This window comes from Podarcis muralis, chromosome 5 (genome assembly GCF_964188315.1).
Source record: "Podarcis muralis chromosome 5, rPodMur119.hap1.1, whole genome shotgun sequence".
NCBI classification, from domain to species: Eukaryota; Metazoa; Chordata; class Lepidosauria; order Squamata; family Lacertidae; genus Podarcis; species Podarcis muralis.
The window spans coordinates 4,490,672-4,504,575 of record NC_135659.1 but is presented as its reverse complement, the minus strand read 5'-3'; the positions used below and the strand labels follow the sequence as shown (position 1 = coordinate 4,504,575).

At 44.6% G+C, this 13,904-nt stretch overlaps 2 protein-coding genes across 5 annotated transcripts in view; one reads left to right on the top strand and one right to left on the bottom strand.

Moving 5' to 3' along the window:
* Positions 1 to 4,302, bottom strand: part of DARS2 (aspartyl-tRNA synthetase 2, mitochondrial) — a 29,192-nt gene extending 24,890 nt beyond the window's left edge. Inside the window, exon 1 of one of the 3 annotated variants that reach the window (XM_077928201.1) lies at positions 4,148 to 4,302. In XM_077928201.1, the coding sequence (XP_077784327.1) occupies positions 4,148 to 4,265 (118 nt within the window). In that variant the 5' untranslated portion in view covers positions 4,266 to 4,302. The other 2 variants (XM_077928203.1, XM_077928202.1) reach the window with 2 other exon arrangements.
* A 222-nt stretch (positions 4,303 to 4,524) lies between these two features.
* Positions 4,525 to 11,394, top strand: CENPL (centromere protein L). 2 transcript variants are annotated; one of them, XM_028732313.2, is made up of 5 exons: positions 4,525 to 4,651; positions 5,772 to 5,954; positions 6,688 to 6,933; positions 7,652 to 8,194; positions 11,118 to 11,394. In XM_028732313.2, the coding sequence occupies exons 1-5, from the start codon at positions 4,631 to 4,633 to the stop codon at positions 11,184 to 11,186; spliced, it is 1,062 nt and encodes a 353-aa protein (XP_028588146.2). In that variant the 5' UTR covers positions 4,525 to 4,630; the 3' UTR covers positions 11,187 to 11,394. The 2 variants fall into 2 exon arrangements, with proteins under 2 accessions (XP_028588146.2, XP_077784332.1); XM_077928206.1 differs by having other exon boundaries at positions 4,537 to 4,561.
* Positions 11,395 to 13,904: the final 2,510 nt, after the last annotated feature.

Below are 13,904 nucleotides of genomic sequence, written 5' to 3'. Positions count from 1 at the left end.
CCCCAGGAAATAAACTGCCACAGGGGCCAGATTAGGCACCCCCCCCCCCAGGCAGACTTTGTATGTGCCTGGTATAAATGATGTAAAGCATGCATTAATTAATTAATTAATTAATTAATTAATTGCACAAGGTAGCTAGATAACATTTAATGCCATTAGTCATTTTACATAGCTATTGCTCATCAGTTTCCCCACTGATTTTTACAGTGCCCAAACTGGACTGGCCAGTGGTTTAAATTCCTTACTTGGGGTTCCACAAAACTACTTGACTAGCTACAGCTTAAAGGCACAACCATTCCCTTGTTCCAGTGTTCTTAACAGAAGCATCCCCGTTTCAAAGCAGCAACAGACACTAGTGTGAAAGAGCCAAACAATGGGCAAAAGCGTACATAATGAAGGAGCACTGCTCAGAGACATAGTGAAGCTTCCTAGCAAAAAAGTAGCAATTCATTCTATCAGGCATCTTTAAAGAGCTCATAATGAGAAAAACTGTTCAAGAGCAGTCAGTAGGAGCTAGAGGAAATACATTTAGAACATCCTGGATATTCCATTTTGTTTGCATGACTACAAACTAATCCTATGGAGAATTTGGCCCACAATTATAATCTTTAGGGGGCAGCTCTAGCTAGAGTTGTGCTGACACTATTTTTTCCTCAGCCAGAAGATCCTGCATCTTCCATTAAACACGGGATATGCAACACTAGATTTCAAACACTATCAACAAGATTTTCCATACATTATTTAAAGTTATAGGGTTTCTATTTTTGGCTGGTCTGTTGGTCTGAGAAGCCGAAGTGTTATACTAATTGTTGCAATCATCATCATCATCATCTTGTGGTACCCTAAAACACATTTATTGCAGCAGAAGCTTCTGAGCATTAAAACCCAGTCAGATACAATGTTCATCTAAATAGGGCATCCTGATCAAATTTGCAGATGACACCAAACTGGGAGGGGTGGCTAACACCCCAGAGGACAGGATCACACTTCAAAACGACCTTGACAGATTAGAGAACTGGGCCAAAACAAACAAGATGAATTTTAACAGGGAGAAATGTAAAGTATTGCACTTGGGCAAAAAAAATGAGAGGCACAAATACAAGATGGGTGACACCTGGCTTGAGAGCAGTACATGTGAAAAGGATCTAGGAGTCTTGGTTGACCACAAACTTGACATGAGCCAACAGTGTGACGCGGCAGCTAAAAAAGCCAATGCAATTCTGGGCTGCATCAATAGGAGTATAGCATCTAGATCAAGGGAAGTAATAGTGCCACTGTATTCTGCTCTGGTCAGACCTCACCTGGAGTACTGTGTCCAGTTCTGGGCACCACAGTTCAAGAAGGACACTGACAAACTGGAACGTGTCCAGAGGAGGGCAACCAAAATGGTCCAAGGCCTGGAAACGATGCCTTATGAGGAACGGCTAAGGGAGCTGGGCATGTTTAGCCTGGAGAAGAGGAGGTTAAGGGGTGATATGATAGCCATGTTCAAATATATAAAAGGATGTCACATAGAGGAGGGAGAAAGGCTGTTTTCTGCTGCTCCAGAGAAGCGGACACGGAGCAATGGATCCAAACTACAAGAAAGAAGATTCCACCTAAACATTAGGAAGAACTTCCTGACAGTAAGAGCTGTTCGACAGTGGAATTTGCTGCCAAGGAGTGTGGTGGAGTCTCCTTCTTTGGAGGTCTTTAAGCAGAGGCTTGACAACCATATGTCAGGAGTGCTCTGATGGTGTTTCCTGCTTGGCAGGGGGTTGGACTCGATGGCCCTTGTGGTCTCTTCCAACTCTATGATTCTATGATTCTATGATTCTATGATTCTAGGCAGGTACAGTAAATATTCTCCAGAGAAGAAACAGGTGGATCTGTTTATCTATTGCTTTTTACAAGGAGAACCAATGATCAAACCTATTCAGGGATTTCTCTTTTCCCCCCTCTTATGTTTTTCAGCTGTTCTTTATTTTTAATCTGCAAACTGCCTTGAGTTCCTGTCAGGTGTCTGCCTGCCTATTGAGATCAAGCAGGCGGCTTTGCTGTACTCCCTTTGGCACCTGCTACAAACACCTTTCTTTTAGACAAACCTACACAGATGCTTAAGAAAGTTGAGGCAAATCTTAATCCATGTTAGCATTTTGGAAATACAGTGGAACCTCAGGTTGCAAACATGATCCGTGTGGGAGGCACGTTCGCAACCCGCAGCGCTGCGTCTGCGCACGCATGGGTAGCAATTTGGTGCTTCTGAGCGTGTGCCGAAACCCGGAAGTAACCCATCGGGTCCGGCACAGTGCACAAGCCGAAAACACGTAACCTGAAGCGCCTGTAACTCGAGGTACCACCGTAGGCTTGTCAATTTTTCCTGTTTTATCTTTTGTAAACCACTTTGAGAGTCCACCCCCCGCCCAAGAAATCAAGCTGTGTATAAATTTCAATGAAATAAATATTTAAAATAAAAAAAAGAATAATGATAATCGTATGGGATTACACTCCCTCCGAAGGAGCAGATATGTAACTTGGGGGAACTTCTGGAGCCTTTGATGTCACTTGAGGTTCAGGTGGCGTCAGTGGTACTGAGCGCCCTCCCTCAGCTTTGGCTGGTGGCCCAGCTGTGCTCCTGTCTGGACAGGGATAGCTCTGGCAACCTCTAGTTTAGATTACTTCAAAGCAAATTTGGCGGCCAAGTAGCTCACTGGGGCAAGACCACTTCAGGATAGTTCTGTACATTGAACGTGGCCTATCTGCACTGGCTGCCACTTAGTGTCAGGCCCAATTCAAAGTTCTGACTTTGATTAAAAAAGTCTTAAAACAGCCCAGGACCACAAGACCTGAAGGACTGCCTCTCCCCATATAAACCAGCCTGGACCCTGCTATCTGAGGCCCTTCTTTGTATGCCTCCTCCATGACAGGTCTGTAGGGTGGCAAGATGGGAGCAGGCCTTTTCTGCAGGGGATTCCCTGTTTGTGGGAAGCTTCCTCCAGGGAGGCTCACCTGGCACCTTCCTTACATATCTTTCGGTACCAGGCAAAAACATTTCTCTATAACCAGGCCTTTGAGTGATTAAAAAACGCTTGGCCTTTTAAACTTGGTGTGTGTGTGTGTAATTGTTTTTGTTATAACGGTATTTTTTGTGCTTTTATGTATCTTTGGATGAAGCCATGAAGGGAAGTATAGAAATTTATTAAAGAAATAAATATAATTTCTAAGAATCGTACACCGCTGGTTGGTAAGAAAAGCGTCAAAGCAGTTTGCAAAAAGATAAAACAGTAACAACTGAGACAAATTCACAAGCCTACTTTTAAAACCTACAAAAGTTAAAGATGCTAAAAAAGGGACCAATATTCAGCTAAGCATCTTGGCGGCTCTTGTCTAAGCAATAATATTTTTAGCAGACGCCAAGAGCAGCGAAGGCTCCTGCTTTGCCTCCAGAGAGCGGGCGCCGCCACACGTGTGATAGGAATTTTATGGTCTTAGATATATGGTAATCTTCATAACTGCACATACATAGATCAACACAGGAAGACCAACCTGGAACCATTTTGATTCCTAAACTGACCAAATCCTTTCTCTGCAAGGTTAAACTGGAAAAGCCTCCCCATTGTCTCTTTCCTCACAAATCCTGTCTCAAGGATATGTCTGTTAGAATAAGGTGTGAGCCTGTGACCTGGCCCAGGAAATAAGTATTTTACCACTACAAAAGAATGGACAAGAGAAAAACAACATTTAAATTTCTGTGATGTAGGTGGGATGTACCTGAGGGGTGGTCTTAGGTTACACCCCTTCTGTGATGTATGCATAATGTTTCTGGGGGTGGTCTTGATTTACAGGGTGGCAATTTCGCCCCATCGTTCTGGGTCCCTCCTCTCTCCTGCGTGGGAGGGAGCACCCTGTTGCAACAGATCAATAAAGATCGAGCTTACTAGCTGCTTTGCTTCTCAATATTCTCTGGTTGGCCTCTGTTATTTTCTCCTACCAATAGGGGACCTATGTAAGGACTCTATATGGGCTCTTGGATACCCCATAAGGGAAAAGGGCATATTTTATTTACAACACACGAAACCACCCGCTCCCTTACCGGGCATTAAGGTGCGGCCCCTCCCCTGTCAGCAGGCGCCCCGACGCCCCCCCCCCCTCCGCGGGCGCCACGGACCTGCAGCGCCGGAGACGCGCCTGGCGCCGCCCTGGGCCGCCCCGCTCGGGAGGAGCAGCGAGAGCGGGGCGCGGAGGGGGCCCGGCAGCCCGCGCGCGGTCCTCCAGAAGGCCGGCATCGCTCCTCGCCTCACGCGACGGCCAGGCCCCGCCCCCCCGCGCGGTCACGTGAGCCGACCCCTCGCGGCCATTGGCGCAGCTAGCAACCGCCATCCTTACTTCGGGCAAGGAGCTTCGGACCGCCTCCCTCAGCAGAGCCTTTTCCAGGCCCGAGGCGACGTCCAGCGGGGGAGGCGGGGCCTCCTAGGAGAAGCCAATCAGCGAGTGTCCCGAGCGGGCGCCGAACTGGCTGCCGGAAGCAGGCTTTTAAAAAAATATTTAAATCGCCCGCCGCCTTGAGGGGAGCCGTTGATTGGTCGGTTGGTTGGCTCCGTTATTTGGGAGGGAGCGGGCGGGTGGAGAAGAGGGAGGCCTCGGCCCCGTCATGGCGAGGGTTCCGCGACAGGTAAAGCGCCGGGCTTTCGAGCTGCCGCCTTTGTTCCCTTTGCAAGAGGAGGCTTGACTGAGGCGGGCAACCGCGGTCCGCCTCTTGGCGCTCTTCCTTGAAACTTAAATGCTAGCTTTCTCTGTGCAGGGATATTGTTTTGGGGTTTCTTGTTTTTCGGCTTTTTAACCGAGTTATGCAAATCCCCACCCGGTGCCGTCGAGTGTTTTATTTTAATTAATTATCCGACCGAGTCTTGCCCATTGAAATCAACGGGCCTTGGCTTGGTCCACATTAATTCATATTATTGCCTTCCCTATAATAACCCCCTCCTGCTTTATGGTGGTGTTGTTGTTATGTGCTTTCGTGCTGTAAAACCCACCTGTGATCTTGAGGTGAAGGGTGGCATATAAATTTAATAAAAATCAAATCAAATAAGGAAGTCAGTTTGGTAGGTCTGCTCTGAGAGAAACTCACCCACAATATCTCAAAACAGTTCTGCAATAGACATGGAGATGTGTACAGGCAGCCAGACTTGACTTGCACTTCTGACTGAAATGCCTGTGTGAAAAAGATAAGATGATGTTACCCTGATGCCAAAAGTTTGTTGGTGAGGGAGATGGGATTTTGCCAATCAATCAGGTGCCACCACAGGGAAGGCCCTGACATGATGGGGCTTCAGCTGTTGGCAGAACCACGGGACAAGCCTCCCGTGAAGAACTCAGATTCCGAAGGTTGGCAGATGTGAGGAGAGGCGCTCCTTTCAGGGAGGGGGGATGACAAAATGCTGAGTTAAACAAAACTGTTTAAAGCACACTAGGAAGGAAGCCAGACCTGTGCTGTAGAGAGAAGGTATAGCTTGATTCGTGTTACCAAATCCTTGTGCTGCTGTTTCTATTTTGTTCTCTTTAAAATCTGTATCTATAATGAGAGAAATAGATTGTCCTCAGATTTCTTTGCAAACTATTATTCTAGTATTCGACAGGGTTTCTTAGTGCCCACTTCCACCCCCAAATATCTTGGCTTGCCTTCATGTGAGTCCTTGTCATGCTGAGTAAATGATCACCAGCATTTTCTTTACTTTGTATAAAATAGTTTTTAACTTTTGTTCCTTTTTGCCTATTGATTGGTAAACTATCAGCATGTGGAAGATACGAGGGTTTGCGACTACAGGACACTTTCTGTTTTTGGAGAAAAAACTGTAGATCATGATGTGAACATCATTAACACTGCACATCTTTCAAGACATGTTGTATCCCTCAGACGAAACCTGTTTAGTCAGACCCCAGCTATGAGAATGATTCAACAAACTCTTCACTTGCAGGTAATCCTTTGGTGAGCTTGGTATAGCTGGCAAAATATTGCAAAATGAAGTAGCTTTTTATTTGGTGCAAAGGGGGGAAAAAAACCTCTGGTAGCTAATAGTTAATCTTTCAGAAATAGTTCTAGGACAACTTGGAAAGGAAATTACCATAATATTGCCCTGCCTATAATTTATCGTCTCTCTCTCTCTCTCTCTCTCTCTCTCTCTCTCTCTCTCTGTGTGTGTGTGTGTGTGTGTGTGAGAGAGAGAGAGAGAGAGAGAGAGAGAGAGAGAGAGAACAACTTACTACAAGTGTCTTAAAACTTTGATCCTATCTCCTGAAAAGTTAATGTTGGCCAAGGGATTGACATATTTTTACCATCTGAATTTCTTTTAATAAGACCTGGTTTTATATGGTAAATTATATTCTCTCTTATTGCATTAGTCCACTACTTATCGTACAGGGCCCTTTCATCTGTTCTAGCTTATATATTCTAGCCATAAAAGGTAGCAGAGGGGAAATAGGTTGAAGAGGACCTGAACCTCTAAATGGTGTTATTGGGAAAGCTTTAGACTGGTGATGTAGGGGGTGTGTTGTGGTAGCTATTAAATTAGTTGCAGACTGTCCTGAGAATTGGATGAACCACATCCAAAAAGTTGCTCATAGTGATATTTGCTCTGTTTTTGGTGTTTTTGTTGGAATGGACACCACTTGCCTGCACCTAGGAAGCTAAAACTGTTCTTCACATTCCAGGGAAATGCTGATCCTCAAATAAGCTTGCTTCTGTGTAAGCAGTGGACTTTATACGCTGTCACTCCTCTGTACAAATTCTCTTATGGACAGCTGAAAGAATATTCTAGACAGTTGAGTCGCTTTATTGCAACTGAAAGTCAAAGGAGACCTGTGGAAATGGAATATGAACTTCAATTTAAAGTGACGTTCTCTTCATTCTCAGCTTTGAAAATCACAGAACAGGAACCAGATGCGGTTCTCATTCAAGTAGGTACTATAGTCCCAATATTTTAATACCTATGGGTTTGTCTTAACAATATTGAAGAATACTATTGTATTGGGTCTAGAAAATACACTAGTTCATCTCAGTATGCCACTACTGTTATCTTAGTGTTATTAAATGAATTTGATTTGCTTTGGATGCTAGGGAATCATGGCTACAGTTGGTGGTGAGTCAATCACTGGATGGTTTGCAGCCAGTCTTGATTGTGCCATTCCTCTTGAAAAGCGGTTCTGAAAAAATGTAACAGAGCAATTCTTAAAAGTAGGTAGCCTGCAGGCACAGGAAGCCTCTGGCTGCACTTCATGTGACCATTGGGTCTCAGACCCATCAATCCCAAACTGATCACGCAAGAGACGCTACGCCATGCAGAGCCTGGCACTTTGAAAGTGTGGGTCCAGTTGGATCTGCACTTTCAAAAAGGCTTCCTTGTCCAGGCAAGGAATTAAGTCTTGCTTAATTCAATGGGTTTTCCATGAAAACATGCATAGTTGTCCATGGCTGTGAATAGAGTACTATCAGAGTGATAGGTGCACATTTGTTGAAGAACTGTTGAGAGCTTAAGTGCTGTCAGTATATTTCCCCTAGTTTTTCCTCACCATAACAAATGAATTGCAGGAGTTGGTTTCCAAAATTGTGTTGACTCAAGCCATTTACTATAGTTGCAATATGTGCATAATTGGTGTATTTATGTATTTCCCATAGATCACGAAGAGGCCTCAGGTGGCAGCTAAAAATGCAGAAGAGAAAGTGGTGTGGATGGGCTGGTTTGCTTGTACTGGTGGAAATGACCTTTTTGAGATTGTTGATGAGGAGTTTACTTTTTTGCCCTTGTTCCTTGTGAATGGAGCAAAGGCTCTCACGGTCCTTGTAGAAACTTGGCTTCAACAGACCTTTGACTGTTGTCTGAGCCCCTTGCACATCACCCCTATCAGTCTTTCCTGGATGGCTGCAATGTGGACTGGGTGCCCTATGGACAATCCTACGGTTCCAACAGAGCTGACTTTCTCTACACTTGGCACAGCTTACCCTCTGGATATTTCCTATTCTATCCATCCTGAAGATGCAAAAGCCCTTTGGGATTCAATCCACAGCACTCCAGGAGAAGTCAGGCAAGAAGAAGTGGAATTATTCATGGCGTGCCTTTACAACCACTTCCATAGACACTTTAAGATCTACCTGTCAGCCACAATACTGGTGAAAGTCTCCACATCAGTAGGTTCTGCCCATTCTGTTGGGAAAATAAAGGTATGGTGCCTAGCTCATTTACCACTAACAACTAGTTAAAATAACCGTCACTCTTGGCCAGTATTAGAAACTTAAAGATTTATAAGTTAGGGGACAAATGGTTCCTTAAACCAAGGCTACAGTTGCCAAAATGGAATGTCTAGTTGCCATTTTTGGGCAAGATGGCTCTGCAGTCTAATTTTCAAATGATGGACTGACGGTGATTGATTTTCAGTTAAGCATCAGGCTCGTTCAGATGACAACCTTGAGCTAGGCTAAGAGCTTTGAGTACTTAAAGAAGAAAAGTCACTTGCTTCAGGGACAGCCCACATATATATATTGGCCTATTCTGACCTCTGTTTCTTAATGCTGACTGCTGCTCAGGCTGTACAGAAAAAGCATTTTGGTTTCAGAAATTCATTCTGATTGTGCAGATAAAATATAACTGATAGAATTCTACAGGATGGAGTATTAGTGTGTGAAAACAGTCCAGATCCAATGACCCCCAGGCATACATCTCCAGATGGTGGAGATGTCAGGCACCATCCTGGCGCCCAGGCAACTTCACTTGGTCGCAAGTGGTCAAAAGCCAGGTGCAAAATACCTGGCTAATTTTGAATACTGCTCTTGGCAAGTGATTGATCTCACCCAAAATTGATACTAGCCTGGTAGTGACAAATTATGAGTGTCCTAAAGGAATATTTGAGGCATACATTTTGCAATGTAGACTTCAAACACTTTGCAGCTGATTTTACCAGCTGGCCATTTATACTTTAGGAAGAAGCTTGGTGGCAGGTCTAGCGCACACACTACTCCCTTTCTGTATTGGAAGTGAGCATTCAAGAGAAGTAGAAACCCTACAACTACTTTGTGCCTCTGGCCCCTTTCTACCTATTCCCTAGCTATAGGGGGTGGAGATACTAATTTTTTCTGCATTCCTTTATGCAATGGCTCAATTATTGGCACGTGAATAGAATGGTTTCTTGCATCCGTCCCTTCTTACCTTTCCCAGTTCTTTGCCATCCATCTTTCTCTAAGTAGGGAAAGGCCTGGAAGGGTGGCAGGGCTGGGGAGCATATTGAATAATACTTTGGGCACTCAGAACAAAGTGTGTGCATCGAAGACTGGGTTGCAGGGTAGGGGGCATATTGAGCCACAGGCAACCAGTAGCTGATTCCTATTATAAAGTGTGTTGCTGCAATTTCTCCAGATAATGGGCTGGGGTATTGTTCTTAGTGGGTTCACAGTTTTTAATTTGTGTTGGTTTGTTTTCATTGAGGGAGGGGAGATATGTCTGGGAGGAGAGGAACTGAGCAGGGGGACCCCAACTGCAGTGGTTCATGGTAGGGGGAGGTATGGTGTGGGAGGTGCCATGTGCCAGCCCCTCCTCCAACATAGGGAATTGGGGTTATCCTATCAGCCAGCCCTCAGGTTTGCAGCTGCTGCTGCTGCTGCTAAATATCAGGTTGACTCTGAGTAAGGCCTCCCTCATACACGATCTGATTTATAGATGAGGAGGTTGATCTGGTCTGTATCACTAAGATTGGGTGGTTAAGGAGGGTGGAGGTGGTGTAACCTACTGTGCCCAGCTGGGTACTCTGTGCAGCATCAATGACAAGCTTGAGGGTGGGGGGAGGGAGGGAGTTGCTGTGGTCTGTAGAGATTCCATCTCTCCAGGCTCTGTCCAGTTAGCGGGGGGAATCTAGAGGTTTGGTCCTGATGTTGGGCAATCAGGACAGAATAGGGATTCTGCTGGTTTCCACCGGCCTCCCTGCCCAACAGTCTCCTTGCCTGAGCAGACGGCTGGTCTCAGAGTAAGTGTTGAGGGACTCCCAGAATGCTAGTTCTGGGGTCTTCAACATCCATGCCAAGGCAACTGGCTTTGGGGTGGCTTAGGACTTCATCATGGCTGCCATAATGACCATGGGGTTGTCACAGCACGTCACTAGCCCAACACATGTGGCAGGCCACACTGAACCTTGTTTTAACAACTGGGCAGGAGGAGGGTGATATGAAAGTAGGGAGTATTGACATCAGTCCCTTGTCATGGTCAGATCACTTCCTGCTGAGATCAGGCCTGGGTTGTATAGTGATATATCACTGAAAGCCGGTTTGAAATCCACACTGTGATAACCGGTTCAAAATATCTGCCCTGATGATAAACCGCATGAAGCCAACTTTTGTATGTTGCTCTGCTGGCTCAGCTCTTCCCTGCCTCCTGCTGGGGGCAGCAAACCACAGAGCAGGCACTAGGGTCCGGCGATATCTGGTTTTCAACTTCACAGTATATCACCAGCTAAACATTGCAATATATTGATATATCACGATGTTTGAAATGAGGATGGAGCCATGTAGAGGCATTGGCTGACTTCAGGGTTTTCCCTACATCATGATTTTTGCCGGTGTCTGCTCTTGTGATTTGCTGCACTCTTGAGTGGTACAAGGGGCTGCCAAGGGAAGCAGTTAGGAAAGCCTTATTCTCTGCATGAAATTCCATTCTATTTGGGAAGACAAGTTAGGACACAATCTTTAGTAATCCAGTGAAACACAGCAATCACATAGATACCAAATGACTTTAGATCTGATGTGAATTGGCATCTTAATGATATTCTTAAATGCTGCTTTGAAAAGTATTGTGCTTATACTTCTGAAAAAGGAAATGAAGGCTTTCGTTGTTCCCCTATGTTCTAGTGGTTTCAATTTCAAGCCATGGATCTCTTCTTCTCTATCAACTTTCCTCTTCACCCCTTTCATACCTCTCCAGCAATGTAAAATAGGAAAGTTTGGCTTTTCAGATTGACTTCAGACAATGTGATTATACAAAACTGGTTTATAGGGGCTGTTGACATTTGTTAGCTTAAATACTTCATTGAATAAACTGTATTTTATCCTGTTTTAATCCTGCTGCAACTTTTTTAAACATTCTCCAATTTCTTTCTTGCAGATTTTTCATGCTCAACATCTGATATCATCGATGGCATTCCTAACAGAACTGGCAGTTTTAAAAATGTGATTTAAGTGTTGTACCATCTATGCTTTTGCTGTAGAAAGTATACCCAATACAAAGATGACTTTTGTGTGAGAGAGAGTCTGCTCAGATGTGGTTTGTACAGAGTGTTTTTACCTTTCTGGTCAAACCTAAAAAGTCTTACACCTTCCTGAAAATATGGAACATTAAACTATATAAACCCTACAAATAATAAATATGGTATTATATTTGACTAGTGATTTATGTGAGTATGGTACTAAGTGATTATTCTGCTCTCTTTGATCACAGTACCTCTTGTGAACTGGATTGTTTCAGCTTAGATGATGGTGGAATGAAGGAACCAATGGGACATGGTTATTACTGGTTTTAAACTTTATAGGAACATTATAGAAAGGATGTACTGAAGGTGGTGTTTATGTCAGAGAGGGCACTGAATTCAGCAAGCTGGGTGGTGATATTGGGCCTCAAGTAATTTAGTATGAAGGACATTCTATTGTCCCAATCAAACGGCTCAGGGATATTTTGAGATTACAAATGAAAACTATATGTATTACAGTCAAGACAAAGAGGTAAAATGTATAGATGGCCTATATCAACCTTATGTCCCAGATACTGTTAGACTACAACTCCCTTCATCCTTAGTTAGCAGGACCAGTGGTTAGGGATGATGGGAGTTGCAGTCCAATAGGATCTGAGGACCTAAGGTTGAGAAAGGGTGCCCTAGATAATTGGACCCTAGGATAGTCTGAGAACTGAGGCAGATTATGGAGAAGAGGGACAAAATTCTAGGCTTAACAAAATAAAAACTGACAAATCCATAGAGTGCTCACTAATGGTTCATCACCATCCTGTAAATAAATGGCAAGTGAGGTGCTGGAAGTTTCTGTCCTGGGCCCATTGTTTGATGCCTTTATAAACAACTTGGAAGAAGGAATCAAGGAGTTGCTCATCAAATTTGTAGATGGCACCAAACTGGCAGGGGTGGCCAATGCTGCAGAAGGCAGAATTGGAATTCAGTAGGACTTGGCAGCAGTGGCATAGCATGGGTTGCTGGGGCAGGACAAGTAATGTGCCCCCCTGGTGGACTGGGCAGCTGGGATGGAGGCATGTGCCCGGGGTGTGTGCGCACAGAGCCCATGAGGCACATGGCTGCCAGTGGCGGTGGTCGTGTATTTTTAGCTGGGTGGCTTTGCCGACACTGGGCTTGGCCAGCACAGGGGTGCAGGGTGTGGACATTGTGCCAGATTGCACCCCTCAGAATTTTGCACCTGGGGTCAACCTCCTCTGCTAACCAGTAGCATAGTGGGGGGGGGGGGCAAGGCAGAGTGAAAAACTAGCTTAAACTAACAAGAATTTCAATAGGGATAAATGTAAGTTTCTACGCTTATGCAGGAAGAACTGTCTGCTCAAATATGATGGGGTACAACTGGCTCGTGAAAAGGATCCAGGGATCTTGGTATACCACAAGCTTAACATGAGTCAACAGTGTGATGATGCAGCAAAAAAAGCTAATGCTTTTCTAGGTTGCATCAACAGAAGTACAGTGTCCAGATCACTGAAGTAATAGTACCACTCTATTCTGCCTTGGTGAGACCACACCTGGAATACTGTGCCCAGTATTTTAGGAGGATATTGACAAGCTGGAATGTGTGCAGAGACAGCAACCAAAAGGGTATTGAAAGCAAACCTTATGAGGAATAGTTGAGGGAATTGGGTATGTTTAGCCTGATAACGAGAACGAGAGGAAATAATAATATTCGAAGATGGCTATCACATGGAAGATGGAGCAAGATTCCTGCTCTGCAGGGTAGGACCCTGAACCAAGGTTACAAGGAAGAAGATTCCGACTAGACATCAGGAAGAACTGTCTGGTGGTAAGAGTCATTCAACAGTGTAATGGACTCTCCTTGGATGTTTTTAAGCAAAGGATAGACAGCCATCTATCATGCATGATGTAGTTGAGATTGCTGCACTCTGGGGTTGGACTATATAACCTGCAAGATTCTTTCCACTGCTTCCATAAAAACCAGTGAGGCTGAATGATGGAAGATTCAGGACAGATAAAAGAAAACGCCTTACACTGCCCATAGTTAATGGAACTCCTTTCTACAGGAAGCAGTGATGGTCACCAACTTGGGTGGCTTTAAGAGAGGATTAGACGAACGCATGGCAGATCTAGGTCATCAGTGGTTATAAGCCATGAGGGCTATGCTCTGCCTCCATGGTTGGAGGTAGTTGCTGGAAACTGCAGGAAGGGAGAGTGCTCTTGTGTTCAGATCCTGCTTGTAGATTTCCCATACACGCCTGATCCAGCAGGCTCTTAAGTTCTTCAGCTGCACATGAAATTGATACTACAGTAAGCCCACAACTTGTGTGCATTCAGCTTTTATGTGCTGGGCAAAAAATATACTTTGGCAAGCCCACCCACCACTGAGCCCAATGTGCTTTGGCTAGACATGATTTGGGCTTTGGACATGATCTCCAGAATGTAACCCCAATGGACCGTTATTTATTCTAATGTGCACCTTGAAACCCTAAAAAAGTATTTGCTGGTGAATGTAAATGTGCCATCAAATCTAATGTGCAACTTAATTTTTGTGACGTAATTTGGCCAAAAAAGGTGAGCATTAGATTCGAGTAAATACGATATGTTGTGGGCTTACTGTATATTAAGGCTATACAGAGGTATTTTGCTCAAATACTGTTTTCAATTTACTAGCCCAAAGGGTTTGAGTTGGGAGC